Below are 22,627 nucleotides of genomic sequence, written 5' to 3' on the forward strand. Positions count from 1 at the left end.
ATTAGGTTCTAATTACAGGTAAAACAGAGAGTGGTCAGTTGGTACACTTCCTGTTATTTATAACCAAAAACCTGAGGCTTTTATTCAGTGGATAAAAATTAGCTACGATTGCTACGTGTGAAATGTGTCTACAAAGAAAGCAAACAAAATTGTTCTTAGGAAATGATGGACCTGTGAATAAAGTGTTACCACATTTCTGATATGGGTCAATGCTTGACCTCAGTGGAAACACCAGTAATTTGAAAAGCAATCGAAATATTGAAGTTGGTATATAAATAAAAGCAAAATGCAAATTAGCGAATAAATCATGACGTACTGTATATGAAGCATGTAAGTTATCCCCACCTGAAGTTTCAGGAGCAATGATGAGACTGTAACCTTCCTAAAATTAATACACGTTACAACTGTTAAGGTCACATGTCTATCATGTTTTCCACATGTTTTTGTTTTTTCGAGGCTTTGACTGGCGTTCCTCTTCTTCTGAAATGGTTTAATGGCAACCGACTGGAGAATTAGCACCACCAGCTTCTTATCTCGATGAACCAACTCCTGATATTCACATAGCGGCAGCGGATGGAAACGTGCATGAATTTGCATTTTCATTTGACGATATTCTGGAAAATCTATTAAAATTTAGCACTGAATTTGGGTGGAAACTTGACTTATGTAATGCTTCTGTTCTGCAATTTCTTTGTTACTTTTCAGTTGACATATACAGTATGCTGAAACTGATATGCTGTCTGTCTGATAATATTGGCGGTGCCAAAATATAGGTCAGGCTCTAATGCAGTAGTGCAGTAATCCTGCTTTCCTGTGTAGCTGAGATTATACTGTAAATCTATTTTACAGTATATTGACTTTTAATTAGAGTACTTTCAAAATCAAAATATGCTTTTTTATAACTAACCCTGCACAGGAATTTCAGTTGTTTTTTCTGATAACGTGATACTGGACGTACTGAGAATATGAATGGCTGCATAGCTAGTTTGCAAAAGTTTCTATTGATATTTTGATCTTTTCCCCAGCTATGAAAGCATTCTGTCACTAAACTCCTTGAAATCAGGCTCATTTTAGTTTCCTCCTCCTGTCATTCAAGCAAACCTCTTACATTTTACCATCTTTCAAGCATACAGGAAGTGAGTTTATTGTTCAACAGACAGCTTTTGGGTGGAGTACAGTATCGCTTCAATTATTTATTTCCTCTTTATAATTTAAGAATACGTGCTTTTTTAAAACAATGCCCGTATTCATGTGCATGCTCTACATTTACACACAAGAAAACTTGGAGCGAGTTTTCGGCAGCACCACAAATAATTTTGCAATTCCCTATTTTGTGTCAGGAGATTCGATTTACAGACACGGGGAACATCTGCTATTCACTGTCTCAAGGACGTCGACAAGCAGCTCAAACTGCCCTCACTTCACTGCTGAGCTGTCAGCGACCCAGACACAGTGTCTGTTCAGCAGTTCCTATTGAATGTCCAGACATACCTCATCTCTCCTGCGGCCAGCAGTGGAGGGTCGCGGAAAAACTCCTCCACCCAGGGACCCGTTGCCCGACATCTGGACCTTGGGCAGGAAGCTGGACTGTCCATATGGGATTACATTCTCATCTGCAGATGACAAACAAATTACTCAAAGTTACAGCTGTATTTATAGTGGTTAAATCCTAAGTGATGGAGTAGACTGAAAATAGACCCCCTGCTACTAAAAGCAGAACTACTACGACGGGATAATACATGTTTGTACACTGGTGGCAGTTGGTTCTTTCTAAGCTCAAAGGGATTTATGTGAAGCATCACAATAATATTAATACACATCTCTTTGAGATGCAGCTGTTGAAGCAAGATGGCATGTGTTGCTGGCAGAGAAATTGTTTTGTTTTTTTTCCACATCTATTTTAGCCTTTTGACAGATACTGAATGATGCTACAGAATGCCACATATAATACTTACCCTGTGATAACCACTTTGTAGGTCCTCTCTTTTGGGGTGAGAAATGTTCTCCCCTCCTCTGATGAGTGGGCGAGTCGCTGCCCTCTTTTCTTTCACCGTCCGTGCGGCTGCGGCTCAAAACATCCGCCAGGAGCTGCAGGGAGTCGTCTGCAGAGGGAGGGGCTGGTGGAAGGGGGGGTTCTGCATGTGATTGATCATTGAAGATTAACAGTTAAGAATAGTTGGACAGTTTGGAGAATATGATTATTCGTTTCCTTGCTGCAAGTTAGATGAGAAGATTGTCAGTGTGTTAAATATGAAGCTATAAGCCAGCAGCAGGTTAGCTTAGCTTTGCATAAACCCTGGAAACAGGGGTAACAGCTAGCCTCGCTCTAGTCTAAAGGTAACAAAATCTAATAGTCGTTGAGATATTTCAGTCGGGACCAAAGTGGTGGACCACCACACGACACTGCCCTCCATATAGCTACGCTGCTGGCATGGTTAAAAATGCTTACTGTTATGAACAGTAATATTCCTCTGTATTTTTTTTCCACCCTAAAAAGTTAGATGTGTTACGGGCAGTGTGTCATACCTGCTTGGCTGTTTAGCTCTCGCTTGAGTTGTCCTTCCTTGGGCGTTTTCTTCTTACTCCTGGATCTGTGTGCCTGGGCTGCGGGGCTCGACTCGGCAGCTGGAGCACGAGATTGTCCTGACAAGAAAGCACACTGATGTCATCCTCAGGACACTCAGAGGAAACTAAGGAACACTGAGCTGCACTTTGAGTAAATGCGACATGATTTTCATGTACAAATACTTTCTGTTAGGTAACATCATAAACTAAATTATAAATGACACTGTGTGTTTGAATGGTACCTCCTGGGAAGTCATTTCCAAAGATGTGAGGCATTAAACAGAATTTGAACTGACCTTTGCCGAGACTTTCTCCCTTGAAATTGTCTGCCCATTGGCTGGTGTTGTACACCTCACTGGCATCCCGGGCCTTGCTGTTGGTAAACAGATCAGGGTTGGACTGGGAGACATGGGTGCCCGAGTGGTGACGGGCCAAGAGGTCAAAGTGCTGTAGCCGCAGACTGTTGCCGGGCTCGTGTGTGTCTTGCTGGGGGGAAGCCATCAATGTTGCTGCGTAGGACAGATCCTCTGGTTTGGAGGGCAGGCTTGAAAGTTCCTCCCTGGAAGTGTCCATCAGGTACGTTCTAGCAGGCAGCGGGGGACACCAGTCGTCATCTTCCTCCTCAGAGCTAAAGGACGGACAGTGAGTATCAGCATCAGTTTGTGTCTCTGAGGGAAACACTGAACACGTGAAACCTATTTACAACTTACAACTATTTGCAATACCACAACTTGGTTATTATTACACCAGAAATAATTGAAGCTGAAACCTTTCTCATTCAAGAACAGGAATAATATCCACAGCCACACTAACAGCTCTTTGAGGCTGTAATTCAGCACAGCTGTGCTTTGAGCTAAATGCTAACATTAGCATGCTAACACGCTCACAATGACAATGCTAATAAGCGGATGTTTAGCAGGTGTAATGTTGTTGTACCATGTTCCCTATCTTAGTTTAGTGTGTTAGCATGCTAATTAGCACTGAACACAAAAGTACAGCTGAATCATAATGTCACTTGTTTTCCAGGTATTTGATCATAATCCTAAGTACTGGACAAATTTACCTGATGACCTGATGATGGTGCCACATTAAGGGTTAAGGGTTCAGCAAAGTGGAGACAAATTAGTCTCATGGGGACAGGAACGTGAGTAACAAATTACATGGCAATTCATCCCATAATCGTTGCGACATTTCACCAAAAAAAAAAAAAAACACTGTTAACTGTTAACCTCCTGGTGGCGCTAGAGAAAAGTCAGGAGATGACACAATTCATTAGGTTTCATCCACTGGGGAACACAAATGTCTGAACTAAAATTTCATGGCAATCAATATGACAGTTATAGATATTTCAGTCTCGACGAAAGCGGTGGACAAACGACATGGCTTAAAATATTAAATAGGAAAAATATGTATATACATATACATAATATATATTCATTATATATATTTATATATATATATATAGATATATATATATATAGATATATATATATATATATATACACACATATATATATATATATAGATATATAGATATATATATATATACATATACATACATATATATATATATATATATATAAGGATTCTTAAATAATGATGCATAAAAATGGGAACCCGTACAGAGTTTCAGGAGACGAGTACCACCTCTGTGCTTTCTGTTGTCACTTCAGTGCTCTCGGGGCAAATTTAATGACGGACATGTCATTGAAAATGGAAATGTACTAATCCAGACTGTCAGACGGTGGCTAATGTCATTAAAAAAGACGCGGCACAGTCAGAACAGCCCTCCAATCCCACCCTGTTATGTCCACAATCTAATCTGTCAGAACTGGTTAGACGTTCCCCTCCGTAACCCCCGAGCGCAATCAACTCACTGCCCGCAGACACAATTGTTGTTAATTCGAAAACTCACCAGACTCCAAACTTCACTCAAGTTTTGTTTGACAGCCTTGGTAGAGTTACAGGGCAGGTTTGATATCCATCTTCTTTAACTCTCTCTGTCATGTAGGTGAAGTCGGAGGCCTTGATGCTAATAATAAACTGGCTGAATGAATATCAGGCAGTACAAAAAGCAACTGTTCTTGGAGGAGGAGAAAAGGGGCCTTGACGCAGAACAAATATTTCAGATTGTAGTGACGAGCCTCACCTGCGTTGCTCCTCATCTTTGTCTGTCTTTGTATGACCCTTGTCTTTATTGGCAGGCAGAGGAAGCGACAAAACATCTACCCAGGTAAGAGGAGCCGACTTGGATGAGGACCCAGTGGACTTTTGCTTCACCAGTTTGTCTATAAAGAAAGATCACAGTGTGTCATATAGTGTACAAGGTGTAATCACTGTGTTTTTATTGCCTCGACACAGTGACCTTGAGCTCAAAAACCACTGGCCGTTTAAATGGTAAATATGCTCAACTTATTACAGGATTTTAAAACCCTTCTGCTCCTTGCTTTTCCTATAAGGGCCTGATAGACGTTTCTTTTTGGTCACTAAAAAGAAACATTTTTTCATCCTTAAGCGCACGTTAAGGTTCCCTAGAGTAACTGCATGTGAGACTGTTTGAGCACTTAGCCTCTCCATTTCTTTACATTACTATTTACTGTATGTGTCCATTCGAGTCTTGCACAGATTTTAAGGCAAGTTTATTAGTTTAGCATCTTTCAACAAAATTCAATTCAAAGCGCTTTACATAAGACAAAAAAACGGCATTGAGACAAGATCGAAAAGGATCACGGAGCAATATAAAAAGATATGCATAATAGGATTTTAAAAGAGTAAAATTAAACAAGGTTTTAATTTAAGTGTTTTCATCAACTGATTCGATGGGAATATTCTCAACAGCATGTAATAGATTATATAATTAAAGAAACCTCAATAACACCTCTGTAACTTTTACACTATGCTTTTCGTTATATTCTGAGAGCAGCTGAAAGTTTCGATCTCTTTAAATGCAAAATGTCAAACCTACCTATTTGTTCTGGTTTTTGATCAGAATGTTTTATGGCTATTATTTATCTTATTTAATCATTTATATCACTGTATTGATGTTTTAAAATGTTTTGCTCCCTCTCATCGATTTTTTCATCGTCTTTTATTTTATTTTATCTTATTTTATTTTTTTTATTTTATCTTTTTAACCTAATGTTTTCATCTGTGTGCCTCTGTCAGTTTGTTTGTAGGTTTGTTTATCAGCAGGATTATGCAGAAAGTACTGAATGAATTTGCACTGAACTTGGTGCAGGGCCATGGGAGAACCCATTAAATTTTGGGGCAGATCCGGATCATTTACTATGAATTTGAATTTTTTTCCTTTCTGAAGTTTGGTGTATTTTATTTGACACTGGCCTTGTCGGAGGTACGCGCTCTGCTGAGTGCCCTTCTAGTTTTAAGAAATGAATTTGTCCATGGTATATGACCATATATTCATTCCACCATTAAGTGTGATCTTTTTCCTGTTGCCATACTGTATGTTCTTTATTTATTTATTTTTGGTCTCTCTCGAGCGGAGGCACAGGACAGTGAGTGGCAGTGGGAAGCTAATTCTGCTGTCAAAGGAGAAGCAGGAGCAAGTTGTGCAACATCGCTGTTAATTGTAAAAATCTGTTTCCATCGTTTTTTACATGCCACCTTCATTATTTGGATGTTTCTGCAAATTTAAGGTATTCCCTATCAGTTTTTTCCTATGCAAAAATACAAAATGCACAGGTGAGTGCTTTGCTTGGTCTGTTTCTTCTGACTTTATCTTGTTGATATTGTGTTTGTGTAATGTTTGAGTTTGTGGTGTCTTAGCTTGAAGTATAATTGTATTTGCATTTTGTTTTGAAACTGATAAAAATGCCAAGTAGGAGGACGCATCCTTGCTTTATATATTTATGAGAATCAATCCTACATTTAACAAAGCTGGTGAAAGTATTGCACTATAACTTATTTATACTTGGAGAAGCAATATTTGAATTTACACCACGGCCATAAAAATGTTTGGTAGCCAGGCATAAAACTGTGTATCAACAGACATCAAACATAGTTTCAGTCAACAGTAAAACCATCGTTTGAAATAACACTACAAGGTATACTAAACTGCAGGTAACCATAGCAACACTACTAAAATATTGAAATGTTTAATAGAGGCAGAAAACCCTCACCGTTGTTTTTCTTGGTATACTGGAGCTTGGCATATTCAGACCCAGACTGACCAGACTGGATGGTCCACTGGTCCAGGTCCTGCTCCAGACCCACGAGTCCACTGTTTGACAGTACTGGGTGGCTGCTGTACGGGTCTGGACCATGGTTGTACGACGTGCTAGAGTAGGTGTCGTAGTACGCCAGCAGGTCGTCCTCAGCAGCTGTGTTGATGGTGCTGTAGATGGGACTGTCGTTGGATGCCGTGCTGTGTTTCTCTGACTGGTTCGGATAGTTGATGATACCAACTGCTGAACAGCAAAAAGACTGCGTTACATAACTGTCGATCATCTACTCAGTATTCTAAAATTTGCTATTTCAGCAAAAGCTCAAAGTCAGGGAGCGCTTACTGTTATAATATCTGTCTGAGTCCAGTTTGCCAGAGCAGCAGTTGACTGAGTCTTTGCTGTTGTGAGTGACGTTCGGAGTTGGCCAAGAGTCGGCCAGCCAAGGGTAGTTACCCATATTTGATCCCAACAAGCCAGGCCTAGAGAGAGAGGTGAGATTCTATAATTACTTTTTACATAAAACACACAGCGGCAAATATTATCTGAATCAAATCATCATCATCTTCAGTTTACCCGCCGTTTATGATTCCAGATCCTTCGCTGTGAGCAAAGCCAACTGGAAGAAGAAAAGGAATTTGGTTATAAATCACGCTTGACAGCAGCAAAGATAAAACAAATGCCTTAAGTTTGTTTTCAAAAGACTCACTGGAAGATAAAGACATTTTGCACTGAATTATGCTCCTTTCCAAATAAACAGGTTATCCCAAATGAGGTTTAAGAGTGCAGATTTTAAGAGTAAAGATCTCTTTCAGATCTATACCATTTATATTAACAAGATGATAATAAAATCCATACTAAAATGTGAAATAATACAATCTTTAGTCATTATTATGGCAGCAATAGTCACTGTAATATTTAAGGGAAAACCAAATCTGATATGCTTTTTTTAAGGCCTCGGGCCGTCCATTGAGTATTTATGGAAATATCTTTCAAAGTCTGAAAACAACTGATGTGTTTACGTGCTTATATGCCAAAGGGCATATTCTAAAATAAACTGTATGTAGTGGTTACTGTTTACATATGCTTCAGTGTGTCTTCAGTGTTTTCGTTTCTTCCTGCCATGAAAACTGCCCAGTGGGGATAAATACATTTTAATTTACCGAATATGTGATGAAAGTGCAGGCAGTGCTTTGCAAAATACAAACTAAAATTGAAAACATTCATCACTGCTGGAGATATCACCAGCGGTCTATAAGGAAGTTTGTCTTTGTCACCTGTTGAAAATAAAATCTGATAAGTCGCTGATAAACCTCGAAAAAGGACATTTCAAAAACTCAGATTTTTCTATTTTCAATTTAATGCTTTGAACACCCAACACCCCTCATGATACGAGTCAAAAGCTTCTTTTTCCCACTCACCTGCCGGTGTGTACGCAAAGGATGTGGTGTAGTGTCCCAGCTGCTTCCTCCTGCGGTGGCGGCAGTACAGCCAACCACTGAAGCCCATCAGCACCAACCACGCAGCAACGCCCAACCCTGCGATGAAGGCCGGCTGGCGGACGACGCTGGCGATCTGCTCTGATAGGCTGAGATTACCACCTTTCTTCACAGGCGTTGAAGTCTTGTCCAGCGGAAGAGCTGGAAGAAAATTAGAAGAGTCATTGCAGCCACCTGATACAAAGAAAAAGCAGGCAGTTGTCTTTATCTTCTACATCTTTATTATAAAAGAAATTACCTTTCAAAGTGTTTTCATGCCATCATGAATCTTTTAGATCATGTGACAAGATATCTAGTGACAATTTAAAGGAACAGTTCAACATATTTGGAAATATTTGCTTTGTTGCTGAGAGTTAGACGAGAAGATTGATACCACTCTCACATCTGTACAATAAATATGAAGTTATCGCCAGTAGCCAGTTAGTTTAGCTTAGCATTCAGACTGGAAACAGGGGGAAACAGCTAGCCTGTCTACCGATCAGTAGATCTGAATGATGAAGACCCACTGAGCACAGCGGGATGTGATGCAAAGTTCGTCCCCATTCGTTTTCTTTGGGACATGCGCAAATGGCTTCTGGAGGCATAATGGGAATCCTGACCAGCGATGAGGGGTTGGAAGGTGAAAAATTTCAACTTAATGCAGCGAAGCAGTGCTTTTGCCAAAAAAAGTAACAACAAATAATCAAAGGGGTGCTGGGCCATTAAGTACATCTGGTGAGAAGGATATGTGGATCACTATTGTACTTTTCTGGGATCCCTCCTGTCTGAGTGCTACTTGGCACAACGTAATGTATATCGTTGGAGAAAATACATGTCGCTAATTTACACAATGTGGCTGACATGCCCACAGCGACAGGCAAGGAGTGGGGGAGGAGATGTCGTGCGATTTGTTTGCCTCCAGTGCGTCTTCACAGTAAAGCTCCCTAATTATAAATGATGAATTAACTAATTAACAACATCATATCTTGTTTGTTTAATCCAGACAGACACCTAAGTGTAAAAACGGCAAGCTCAAACAGAGACACTTCCGTGAGGGAAGTGACAATTTGAAGCAAATGATTATGATGATTATTAGATTTGGTGGAAAAGGCTCTGCTGTTTGAGGGAGTTATCAATGAAAAAAAGGAAGAAGGTGGATTCTGCCAAGAGCTAATCCCCCAAACATGAACATTAATCTTAGTTAAATCAGAATTACAAAACACCACATAAGGAGGAGGTTGGGGCTGCGGAGAGAGCTGCGATAGCACACAGCGTTGGCATGAGCGTGATCGTCAGAGTAAAGGTGAGAAAGTGTCAGGTTATAATGTCTGCAATGTGAACCTGAATGAGAATGATTAGCTACACAGCTGTGAATGAGCTAATTACTGAACTGCAAACTGCGGCTGGAGCTAATCAGCCAGTACAAGCGCGGCTTCAGTGCTCCGCCTGGACTGTGCTTCATTTGTTGTTGAACAGGGAGTCATACTGGACTTTTCCTTGGCTGGGAGCAGTAACTTCTTGGAGTCCTGTCATCACCGTCCAGCACATAACCCCCCATGAAACCACAACTTGTTGATTTACACTTTGGTTTCTGCACGGCTTAAACAAACAATATATACATTTTCAATTAGCTTTAGCTGAGCTTTAGATCTTTAGACTTCCTATGGACTAATACCTGTCTAGATAAGTGGCTACGTAACTGAAAAGACGAGACATTGCTTTTTATGATAAAAGCGGAAAAATGGAGGCTGAAGATCCTGCTCATCCTGTTCATCCCCAAATGTTATCAATTATCACATCTGAAAAAAATCTATATGATACAGTTTTAACAGACTTCTCTGCCGCACTGTGAATTCCTGACTAACACATTTTACGTTTTCACACTCAAAGTATCAGTGCTGATGACGCCTCAATTGTAAACTTATTCACACAGCGCAATCAGCCTTCACACACAGATTCCACCTGTGGTAAACTGAGCGGGCTCAGGGCACATCTTGCCATATTTTCTCCATTTGTAGTAGTTTGAGTGACTCACTGAGGAGCAGGCTGACAGGCGGGCTTTGAGCGCCCACACCCAGGCTGGTGACAGCAGCCACCACGACGGAGTAGTGGACGCCAGGCAGCAGGCCCGTCAACAGGATGGACAGAACCGCTCCATCCACTGTTCGGTTTATCTGGTTCTCCTGATCCACGCCGCTGCCCAGACACCAGACCTGATTGACACCAGACATACAGCGTTAATGTGTGAATTTTAAAACATGTAAACACATACAGACATTGATTTACCCTGCACACCCTGTGATAAGATGTGGCCTGTTATTACAAGAAGACAGACTGGGTCCGTTTCATCTTTTGGTATTGAGGCTTTATCTGGTAGTACAAGTTGAGAATGACAGCAAAGATACAGCAGAGATGAGAGCAAATGGGATGCAATATCAGTTCAAATCCAGATTTAAAATTCTGATGTTGCAAATATACAGTATGTGCCTTTAGGCATCACAGTTTATGTGTTAGATGTGTTACTCTCCCATGAATGTCCACGCCTGTTGGATTTATGTTTTATATAATCCTGCGGTGGCAGAAATATTAAGATATGTTAAGTAACAGTGACACCATAATGTTAAAATACACTAGTATAAGTCCTGTTTACTATTTTTTTTCAACATTTTGCTCACATGAAAGTGAGCCCATGTAAGACTGATTGTTTTTCCAGTAAAATGTTAATAACGTCAAAAATAGTGACAAACATTCATAAGAATAAATATATAATATAATAAATAACTCACTTTTTTATAGTTGAACATATTCAGCTCATTTTTATTTTATTTTTAATAAGATTAATTTAGTGCTGTCATTTATCAAGTGGCTCGAGTGGAGCAACAGAAATTTGTTAAACAACTTTTTTTTTCCTTTTATGGTATTTTGGCTACGGTGGCCTACTGACCATTACAGGACAATGGTACATGCTAAAACTGTGCTGCACTGTATTGTGACAGTCGCACAAGTAAAATGGAGTCAGCATCATAAGTCAAGTGACTCAGTAATGATTATTATCCAGCAATATCTACTGTATCTTAAGGTGGCTAAGATGAGATAACATAAACTACTGGTCATACCAGACCAGTTAAGGCTGTAGCAGCAAATCTCCTGAGTGTATTACACTGAACAACTGTGCATTTTACTGCTTTTGAATTCAACTTTTCATTTGTGGGAGGACAAATATGTTGATTTTTTTCTTCTTTCTCAAAAGTTACACAGCCTCACTTTAATGCACAAAATTAACAGCAAAATGTACTTAAAGTTTCAATATAAAAGTACTTATGCAGAATGTTAGTAGTACATATTTTAATGTTATAACAGGGGCAAGGTGGAGCTAATTTTAACTGCTCTGTATACCTGATGAGTAATTTAATCTACAGCAACTCATCATATTCTATAATCAGTAAAGTTACTAGTAACTATAGTTGTAAGTAAAAGGGGGGTGTAAAAAGTAGAATATTTCCTTTTAAAATCAAGTGGAGAAGAAGAAAAAAGTCACCTTAAATGCCAATACTCAAGCAAGTTCCTCAGTACCTAAGTACAGTTCCTGAGTTTGTGTACCTAGTTTCTTTCCACCTGCGGTATAATCTGAACAATCTACAGTGAGTGAACTTTTTGTTCAATCTTTTGTGAAGTTTTTTCCAAATGAAAAAAAGTGAGCGGTAATGGAAATGTACGCTGTAAAGATTCAACATTTAATTTTTCACATTTAAGCCTTCGAAGGCTTGCACAAAATACTGTGTGTAGTTCTCAGCAATCTGAATGTTCGAGCTGATTAAGTATGATCCTTGCCTTCGGCTGATGAGCCGAACACATACAAAAGAATCTGGATTTTCGTGATCAGAATTGTGCTGATTTCTCGAAACTTTCAACATGCAGACACAGATGGGAAGAATAAATCAAAACAATAGAACTGTGTGTTCCATTTCAATGTTTTTTATTCTCGAAAATAGCAGCCTGATGATTAGTAATCAGTGCTGTGCTCACGCTAGGAGACAGATAATCACAACTGAGTTTTTTTTTTTCACAGAGCAAACAGATGACAGGGACAGTCAGTGGTCAGCCGAGAATCTGATGACAAAATTCACTCTCTTTCGGCAGCAGCAACAATTGAACTGACAGCAGACAAGAGGCAATGAGTAATTACTCATTTTTAATTAAAATCTGTGATTTTCCAGTAATGGCTGCTTAAAAAAATACAAACATCGTGGATTAAAAGAACAATTTGTTTCACTTCATTTTTGGAGCGTATGGCTGTGTCACTGGTTTTAAAGGAAGAAAAATACATGAGAGAAGAAAAAAGACCATCAGGGTCAGTCTCTCTCACCTTGTACTCTCGAATGAAGCCACTCTGAATATTGTGAGGCGGAGGCTCCCATGACACACTGATACAGGAGCTGTTGGTGAGCTGCACCACTGATACAGCCTGTGGAGCAGCACTTAAAACTGGAGACAGTAGAGAGAGAAAAATTACATCAGTATTATTATTACTAGATATTAGTGTTATGGTAATGCTCTGTTTTATAGGTCCGTAATTTAAAAGAAAAGTAAAAGAGGTTTTGTGGATGAACGATGTGATTTGATACTAATTTTAGAGAAAATAGAAATGAACTTGAAAGAATAGTTTCATTTAAACCAAAATAAATATTAATTTATTACTAGCTTATTACTGGAAACGTTATTCTCTAAATACATTTTTGCTTGTTCTGCTGACCTGCTGTTCACTGACTAAAAGACTTTATAAATTATGCTAGCAAATGAATTAATTTGAAGTGTACAAATTGAACACTGTGTCTATAATACTACCGAATTACATAGTTATTTCCAGTAAATTTTTTGGAAAAGAATACGTAGTTATTTGGAAATTATGGACCTGTAAAATGTAGTGTTATCCACTTTTATTTCCTTTACTCTCAAACACTTTTTGTCTATTTTTATTTTATTTTATTTTACTCTACTTTATATTATTTTATTTTTCTTTTCATTGTGATTTTAAAGGCTTAAATTCCTAAAAGCTCTAATGTTGAGATCATTAATCATTTAAAGGAATAGTTCACTTGTTGATATTTTGAATTAAATGTTTTTATATATATGTATATCCTTTATATTAAATCATTATTTTTATGTAAATAAAATGTTTAGGCTATAGAAATGAATAAATTCTAAGAAAACAGCTAAAAACCAAACAGTCAAAGGAAGAGAGCCAAATTCAGCTAGTCAAAGCTAGCTGTGGCTAAAGCTAAATATACCTATTTTCACCCCAGGTTGTTTCCTGCAGTTGAAATATACACATGATAATGAAGTAACTTCTTTTTAATTTAGTTTGTTATCCATCATAAATAAGGTAGTAGCTAATTCCAGTCATGGATAATAAAAACAGCTATATCCTGCTAAAAAGTAAGCTAACTAGCCTAGCTTAGTAGAGTAGCAGTAGCCACCATCTTAGCTAGCGGAAATCATGATTTGGTGTAGTTAGACTACTTTTAAATCATATATCTTAATGTAGTAATATTTGAATTTATAAATTCCAAATTAATTATCAATAAATGATCAACAGGCAGCTGAAATAGTACATTTTATTAGCTCATACTGTTTTTTTTCCATCATACTCCTTAGCTTTCGCAAAAGGCAGAGTGCAGTTTTTAGGTTGTACCTATGGTCTACATCAAGGATTTTTTTGGTGTTGATGTAAAATAATAAGTCTAAAAAGAAATAAAATGAAGGCATTATGTCTATCTGTTACACACTTTACCCAGTCAGCCTGAAAACTTGAAACCCTATTTTCCCTTGTCAGCTTCAGCTTTTCTGTAGTTAGTTGCTCTCTGCGTTCGATACAGTACTTTATTCCCAAAGAGAAACTGCAATACAGTTCTGAGCTGTTGACAAATTGACTGATAACCATTTCTTACCCTCCTCGGGCGTACGCAGCAGAACCATGAGGCTGTCGTGTCCCTGTAGCTCATTGAAGTAAGGGCGTATCTTGACCTCATACTCTGTACTGCTGTGCAGATCTGCTAAGATGGTACTGTGGTCAGACGTGGCCTCCACATCCTGGACCAACCAGGAGTCACCGACAGTCCGGTAAAATATGCGGTAGCCCTGAACATACCGAGACTGACGGGTGACCTGATAAATGGTGGCAAGACACAAAAAAATACAGAAGCACATTTCGCTTTTACATTAGTAATCAAAGGCAGACCCAGTTCTGTTTGTACTCAACTTAAACTGTTTATGTCAATTCATGTTTGAAAGGTTTTTTGCAGTAAATGTTTAGAGATTAGCCTGTCCTCCGCACACTGCAAGCAGACTTCAAAAAGTAGAATTTTTCATCAGCCAAGTATTCAACTCACAGTCCAAGAAACCCCGGCGCTGGTAGGAGAGAGGACCACAGGCTTCTGCAGGTAGACAGACACCTCTCCTAACTCTCTCTGCACCTGTCTGTGGTCCACACCCTGTTCTGTAGGATTCCCATCTGAAACAACAGAGCAATCCATTCAATGCAGGCCAACAAAACAGCTGAATAGAAGCTACTCAACAAAAAACAGAAAAAGATTTTTGATGAAGTTAAACATTGCTTAGGGCAGAAGAGCATCACACTGAGAAAGCAATTCGTTTTGACACCGCACATGGAAAGCAATCTTTGCCTCAGCCCTACATCCAGTATCTCAAATTTAATTCTTTAAAAATAGAAACTGAAATCAAAATTGTACAGTACGACTCATATAATAAAAGAGTACAATCAGAAAGCTTTGTTTTTTGCTCATGTAACTCACCTTGCGTCCTGACAGGCTCAGAGATTGGGCTGGGGTCACTGAGGCCATAAGAGTTGACTGCTCGGACAATAAAGAGATAAACAGTGTTGGGGAAGAGTCCGACAACAGTGTGCCTCTCCTGCTTCACGTGGTCTGCCACCGTTTGCCAGGTGCTGCCCACTGATTGGCTGCGGGGAAAAAAGTGACATTTTGCCGTTTGAAACAAGACTATGAAAATGTTACATTATCTCAAAACATTAATCTATTTCTTTTCTATTTTAATGAGCGAATTTGATCATGACTTAATTGTTAAAGGATTTTGGGAAGGTCCGAAGATGGTGTCACATTTGAAGGTCAAGATCTTTATCCGGAGGGTGTTTGCCGCCTTTAAAAGCACACTGATAATCATTGGCAGGCAGTCTTTAAAGTGATGCCTCAATAGGCAAGCATGCTGCCCTCTGTGTGACCATTTTTTCACTCCTGTTATCTTGAAAGCACAGCTTCATTATCATGTAATTTCAAGATAACGAGGTAATGGGTTTGATCACAACTCTTGGCCCTTGATAAACTGATAGCACAGACAGTTGAACGTGGAACAGGCAATGTCAGAAAGAACGATCTGAATTTTACAGAGTGGGTAGGACACAGGCAACATGGCAGTTAGAGCTATGGTAGTGACCTTTATTAAGTCACGAAAAGGTTTTTTTAAAACCTTGCGACTTCGAGAAAACAAAGCGTGATATCTTGAGTTAAGGTGATAAATTGGGGTTACGGCTGCAACTAAAGGTTATTTTCTCTAGTAATTAAGTCATTTTTTTAATGAATTGATAAATTGTTTGGAAAGGCCCATAACAATTTCCCACAGCACAAGGTGACAGTCAACCAAGAGTCCACTCCCAGATATAGAACATTTTCATGTCACTCTAAATTATATGAAAACATAAAAACGGTCCTCACATTTGAGAAGCTGAAAACATCCATCCCATCCAAAACAGCCATTTTTGTCCTGATAAATGACTTTAAGTCATCATTTAAATTTCTGCCAATTATTCTTATGTCAATCAACTATTTGCTTAATCATTCTTTGTTTCCTGGAATCTTTCAGCAATACTTTTGGCAAATAAACTCGTTACGTTTATTTTACGTTTTATGTGCGTACTTTCAATACGTTTATTCGCTTTCTTGCCGGGAGTTAGATGAGAGGATCGATACCACTTTCATGTCTGTAAACTAAATATGACAGTACAGCCAGCAATCTGTTAGCTTAGCTTCTGGAATCAGAGGGAAACAGCTAGCCTGGCTCTGTCCAAAATACCGGACTACCACCATCTTTAAAGCTCACTAGTAAATGATACATCTTGTTTGTTTGATCTGTACAAAAACTGAAGTGTAGTTTCCCCTCAGTCTTTGTGCTTAGCTAAGCTAACCATCTCCTTAGTGCAGCAGATATTGATTTTCTCATCTAATTCTCGGCTAGACAGCAAAAAAAAATAACTAGGACAGTGTCAGAAATGCAAGGCAACCTAAACACAATGCCATGACTCTTAGCAGCACCAACTGAATGCATGAACAAATGAATGACTAAATAAGTCACTTGTCTGTTGGATCCATGAAAATCTATACATCTAAAAAGACGTGGCCAGTCTCAGCTTGTGGAAACAACAATGACAACTTTTTATTGCAGCAGGTTAAAACGACGGCTTCTGAATGAGTCCAGCGAGAATACGACAGCCTGATGCTGTGCAGGAACGAGGACTATCAAGCAGCATGAGCACAATCTAAAATTTTCTTAAACTCTGTGGAGGAGAAAATGGCGAGGTAATTACAATAAGAAGGCCACAGTGTTTTCCATCAATCATCAATGTTTCCTTTCTCACCAAATGTTCTCTGGAGAAACAGTTTTACCATTTGAATAGAATCATCCTGATTTGCAAATGGGTATGCAGCAGCTACAGTGGCTGTTTTTACATAAATTCTCCATCTAGATTTCTTGTTATGTCCTGTATACAAGAAAGAATACTTTAACAGATGCTGTAATATTGGTTCGTATTTCTTTCTTTGTCCCTGCTGATGCGCGAAGACAAAATTTGCAAGCAATTTGTTGGTGGTGGAGTGTGCAACAGCAAGTAGGTCTTAATCATCAGCTGTGCGTGTAAATCTGCCACACTGAGTTTTCTTTTCACACAAAGCTAACCGAACTTTTGTGTGTGTCTGTGTCCAAACACTTGGTGTGTACCCTCTCTCCTGCTTCTGTAATGAGTGCACTCATGGGCTGGCCTCCGATCCTTCCATTGCCCCAGGGCAGGACAGAGATGCCGAGCCGACCACTGCAATAATTGTCTCCTCTTTCACTTGCTGTCTGTCTCGCTAAAGCCTCTGGTTACTTCTTAGAGCTGCTATGGCTCTCCTCGGGATGCCACAGCTAAATACTGATGCAGTGAGTGTCACGGTTTCACTTCAGGACGTCACTTAACAGAACTGTGTCTCCTTCAGGCAGAGATGAGTCATTTCCAAACTCTAATGACTCTAAATGAAGAAGACTTCACTATCTGGGACTAGTCTGAATACTAAAAAATGAAAAAAGAGTGTGGATACAGTGGAAACAGCTCCAGGTAGACCTCCATCAGGGCTGGGAAGTTAAGCAGAGACTGTCTGTGCTGAACTTTATCTCAGTCAGAAATAAGATTTTGCTAAAAGTTACATAAATAATACTTAAAAAGCAGAATCCATTTTTATGGACAGACAAAGAAAAGTTGTGGCTGGATAGATGGATTTATGACTAATGTTAAGGTGGCGTTCCACCAATTTCACATGTAAAAGACAATTTACTTGTCAATAAGAGCACTATATAGCCTGTAAAAAATCGTAGTATATTCTGCCCCAAAAAAGCCAAAATGCAGTCACTACACTCAGTTGGTATTTTATCAGGCACGCCTAGCTAAAACTAATGCAGTCTAGTACAACATAAGATAACCTGAGATCCTCAGTGGCTTTGGAATAACCTACTTTTTTATGTGCTTTAGTGTATTTTCACTTCCCTCATTTTACAAATTGTTATCGTCTGATTTTACTGTTGCTCGTATTATCTAATGTTTCTACTCATACTGCTGGGTTGTGGTTTTTAATGTTATTGTGTTGACTAGTGCAGCACCTTGTAACCTTGTCAGGACAGGTGCTATAGAAATAAAGTTTATTACTGTCTTTAATTGTCTTTAATATGATGAACAAGCAGTGAATGAAGAACACACTACTCTAACACATGTACATACTGTATTTGCACTTTGCCACAGCCATAATGTTATTAATTATTAACTCTATGCTTGTATTCTAACTCAGTCTGTATGTTTTTAACTGTACATGTACTGAGTGTTTTGCCAAAAACAAATTTCCCCTGCCTTGCGAAGGACAACGCAGTTTTTGATTCTGTTTCTGACATTAAATAGGCATTGTACCATTTCAACCAGGCTACCATATTAGAGAAATGTCAGCATTTTATAATATGCAGAAAGAGGCTTCTCGTGCTGGTCAGAATAAAATGCTATGTTGAGTACAGTAATGAGAATAAGAATACGTGTGTCACTGCATACCTGAAAGCTTCGATAATGTAGGAGGTGACGGCGGCCCCGCCCTCATGGGGGTTGGACTGCCAGGTGAGGGTGACGGTATTTTTGGTCACCTCCGTCACTACAGGCTTCTGCGGAGGCCCTGGAAGCTGGATGAACTCAGAAACTCTGGATACTGGAGAAACTCCATCTTCTGTTACAGAAACAGGGAAACAGAACTGTTCTAATACGACAATGGACCAATGTTGAGACTGGAGTGGATTTTGTCCTGCTATGGTTGCAGACTGTGCTCTTGTGAGGAACTTCGGTTACATGACTGTGTAGTTTCCTGAGCACAAGAAGTGTAGTGTAAGAGTGACAGAGTGTGAAGTGTAACAGAGAGACAGCGTGTGGAGAGTTTTGGTGTGAGTACCTCTGACAGTCAACATCCCACTCCAGCTCGTCTCCCCTGTGGTGCTGGATGCCACGCACATGTACGTCCCTGAGTCCGTGTCCTGTCAAACCGCAGACAACATTTGCAAGCAGTTTTGAATTTTTGAAGCACGTTTTGGATCTATGTAGTTGGATGAGAGAACGTTCAGATGAAGACTGTCTAGAGCAAAATCAAGTCTTTTACTTATTAGACTCTCGACTTGTGTGGCAGTGTTGGAAAGTAAGCAGGTACTTTTACCCAAAGTACTGCACTTACATACAATTTTGAGGTGCTCAACTTCATTTCAGAGGGTAATGCTGTATGTTTAACCCCACCACAATTAACTGGCAGCTATAGTCACAAATTCTTTACAGATTCAAATTGTATATACTGTAGAAAAGATGTTGAAGAATATAGAATAAATGTATGGAATGCATTACCAAGTGATATCTAAGTGTAATTAATTAGTTAAAACTGGCTTCTCCTCACCCAGCTTCTTTCCTGGAAAGATGTGCTGTATGTCATTTAGTATCAGTTAGTGGGGAAATAGGAATTTTTCTGAGAAAGAAAAGCTCAATTTAAACCAAACAATAATTCATTATTCATTTATTATTCAAAACTTTTTTTGTCCATATTTGCTGATTTGTTTACGTGTTTGCTTGCCTATAGACACATTTCACATGTTTAGCTGACCTGCTGTATCAATGTATGTATTAGTGTACAAATTAAACACTGTATTTTCCTTCTAATTGATACATAATAACATATTTAGTTCTTTCGAGGAAATTTCTTGGAAACTATTAGGAAATTAATCAGTAAGTACAGAACCATAAAAGTATTTTACATTTTTTAATGTAGTACTTTTACTTGTAATTAAGTATTTTCCGTTGCACTATTGCCCCTTTTACTTAAACCTAAATAAACCGATTGTTGGACACTTAGGAGCAACACAACAATCTTTTAACACAACATTGACATATTATCCCCTTATAAAGTCGTGGGGTGAACAAGTTAGCAAACAGTTGCCTATTTACACATCTGTGAGTCTGGCAGATACAGAGCTACATTATCATTCTTTTAGAGTCCTGTTTCTGGCCACCTGGACAACATTTGCATTGTTTCAGCTCCGTTTTGGTCTCCACTAACTCCTGAGGGAAAATGGCTAGCTTTCTCTCTGCTAAATGCTCCACTATGTTCACCAGATATTCCATAAGTTTGTCTGTTTGCTGTTCGGTGTTGGCCTCGTAGCGTACAGTGGGTTTATCAGAGCTTCATCACAGAAAACAGCTACCTGCTGCGTCAGGAAACGGCGCCGATGAGAGCAGTGGAACTGAACCAAAAAAGTTACGGGGCAGAAAACCAAAACGCTGAGCTAATAAAAAATGCTGGAACGCTTCACAGAACTGAGGGGAACCGCAGAGACGGGTGGTAATTCTCTGTGGGTTTGTCGCTGTGATTGACAACTCACATATATACACAACGTCTTTTTTTCCATTGTTAATATAAACTTAACTGAATATAACTTCTACAAGCCGCAAGGAACGGCACCACACTCTACCTTCCCTCCCGTTTACATTATGAACTGTATACGCCGGCATGCTTCACTGACACTCTTGGTATTTGCTCCAGCCCTGTCCTGGCTGAGATTCAGTCTGCTGGAACTTTCATCAGACCATATGAGATCATCCACTGCAGTGTTGACCTCTGGCTGACAGACAGCACAGCTTGTGAGCAGGTGAAATTCCTTAAATGACTCCAACTACTGCTAAAATATTGATGGCGGGCAGGGGCTTCAGCAGAGTAAATATTTTTAGCCCCTCGCTCTTCATCTCCATTTCCCCTCTTATTTTTTCCCCTTGTCATCCCCTTGATGCCACACTAATGCATGTCTTCTGTTCCATTGAGCACATTGGCATGGCAGATTTCCTCCGCCTCAGTGGTGCATTGGACCAAATCGTAATGCTACGAGTTTGCTGAGCACCACTGCTTAGAAAAAGGATGAGAGAGGAAGTGAATAAGCATAGTCCGGCCAGGAGACTTAATTAAAACACGGTTAAACGATTTATCATCTATCACCAGTCAATTAATGAAAATGATGCCGCTTTTGCTCCGTCCTGCGTTCACTCGCTGACCTCCAGGTGGGGTTATAGCACAAAGGGGTTCCTGACTGCTCTTCCATCAAAGCAGAACACATTAGCATTTACAAACAAGCACCGTCATTTACATTACAAATAGACACTGCACGAACACATAATTGAGCTGGAGAGATACGCACCGCCTCAGAGAGACTGGTCTTTGAAACTCAGTCTCACCTTAATTTCACAAATGAACACTGAATTTATAATATTGAATGAGCAAGAAAAATTTGTTGCCATGTGGGTTGTAGAGAAAGTGAAAGAGGGTCAGAGATGAGACAGGAATTTTTACACTATCCTCCACAGTTTTTTGTTTTTCCATCAGCCACACAGTCTGTTTTTCCTAGAATTTAAGAGAAAACACCTTTCATAACTCATCCTTTTCATGCCCTTTCCAATAAATGACTCACTTAACGCAAACCCACACACACACACGCACCTTTATGTCTGTGATTTGCAAAGTGCCATTCTCCATCAAGGTCAGCCAAGGTTTATTTCCCTGAAGTCTCTCTCCATCCTTCTCCCATGAAATCTTGACTGAGGGCCCTCCAATTACACGGCAGTGCAGCTGCGCCGTCGCACCCAGAGATACGGTCTGATTTGCTGGGCCTTGGCGAATGATCGGTGGTACACGGCCCGAAGGGCCTAGTGGATAGAGGGGAAAAGAAGCAGAATATTATGTTAGTGGTTTCATCTCTCTTCTGATAGCTATACAGCTATACACAAAAGTGGAGAAAAAATGTTTTGTAAGGTTTGCAAGAAGCCTACAGAAATTGAGAATAGGCTGCATAAAGAACAAAACAAAAAAAAGTTTAAATCTGGTGGTCACAAGCTGCCTGAGAAAGAACATTAAGCCTGAAATTCATTGCTCATTGATAACGGGGTCTCGGACTACATTCTTTCTTGGTCTTTATGAGCCTTATTGCTGCGCAGCTACTAAGTAGTTTATATGTTTTCCCCTCATTATCTGATGATACAGAATAAAGAATGAACCCCTCTCGGGTTCAAACGTGGCTGTGTGGACCTCACCTCCCTCCACCTCCAGCAGCGCCTTGGTCAACACACTTCCTGCTACACTGATGGCCTGGCAGACGTAGAACCCAGAGTCCTCAGGGTGGACGTCAGTGATGGTCAGCTCTCCGCTCATGGAGACAGAGTAACGACCAGACTGTGACGGCGGCTGGCCAGGGAACAGCAACATCTAAACACACAAACACACACAGCAGAACAGATCATTCATATGACACCAACAATCAACTTACCAGTGTTTGTTGTCAATTAATCTGGTGATCATCTTCAATTATTGAATGATTCAAATAAGTCTATAAAATGTCAGATATAGTAAAAGTTTCTTTTTGCAAAGTGGCATCTTCAAATTGATTGTTTTATCCGAAACCCAAAGATATTTAATTTGCACTCATATAAAACAGAAAAAAAAAAAACATTCCAAAACCCAAAAAGCTAAATTGTCATATTTGCGAAGATCAATTTCACATATGGTC

At 39.5% G+C, this 22,627-nt stretch overlaps 1 protein-coding gene across 1 annotated transcript in view; it reads right to left on the reverse strand.

The window, feature by feature from the left end:
• Positions 1–22,627, reverse strand: part of zgc:77784 (uncharacterized protein LOC402947 homolog) — a 57,055-nt gene that overhangs the window by 931 nt on the left and 33,497 nt on the right. Inside the window, exons 9-26 of the mRNA XM_040130105.1 lie at positions 22,155–22,326; positions 21,565–21,770; positions 18,991–19,072; positions 18,603–18,771; positions 15,037–15,203; positions 14,614–14,735; positions 14,173–14,389; positions 12,591–12,709; positions 10,260–10,437; positions 8,168–8,386; positions 7,323–7,365; positions 7,092–7,228; positions 6,705–6,992; positions 4,715–4,853; positions 2,862–3,193; positions 2,527–2,643; positions 1,956–2,135; positions 1,492–1,613 (exon numbers count right to left, since the gene is read on the reverse strand). Of these exons, the coding sequence (XP_039986039.1) occupies positions 1,492–1,613; positions 1,956–2,135; positions 2,527–2,643; positions 2,862–3,193; positions 4,715–4,853; positions 6,705–6,992; positions 7,092–7,228; positions 7,323–7,365; positions 8,168–8,386; positions 10,260–10,437; positions 12,591–12,709; positions 14,173–14,389; positions 14,614–14,735; positions 15,037–15,203; positions 18,603–18,771; positions 18,991–19,072; positions 21,565–21,770; positions 22,155–22,326 (3,009 nt within the window). The remainder of the gene's footprint in view (positions 1–1,491; positions 1,614–1,955; positions 2,136–2,526; positions 2,644–2,861; positions 3,194–4,714; positions 4,854–6,704; positions 6,993–7,091; positions 7,229–7,322; positions 7,366–8,167; positions 8,387–10,259; positions 10,438–12,590; positions 12,710–14,172; positions 14,390–14,613; positions 14,736–15,036; positions 15,204–18,602; positions 18,772–18,990; positions 19,073–21,564; positions 21,771–22,154; positions 22,327–22,627) is intronic.

This window comes from Xiphias gladius, chromosome 7 (genome assembly GCF_016859285.1).
Source record: "Xiphias gladius isolate SHS-SW01 ecotype Sanya breed wild chromosome 7, ASM1685928v1, whole genome shotgun sequence".
NCBI lineage: Eukaryota > Metazoa > Chordata > Actinopteri > Istiophoriformes > Xiphiidae > Xiphias > Xiphias gladius.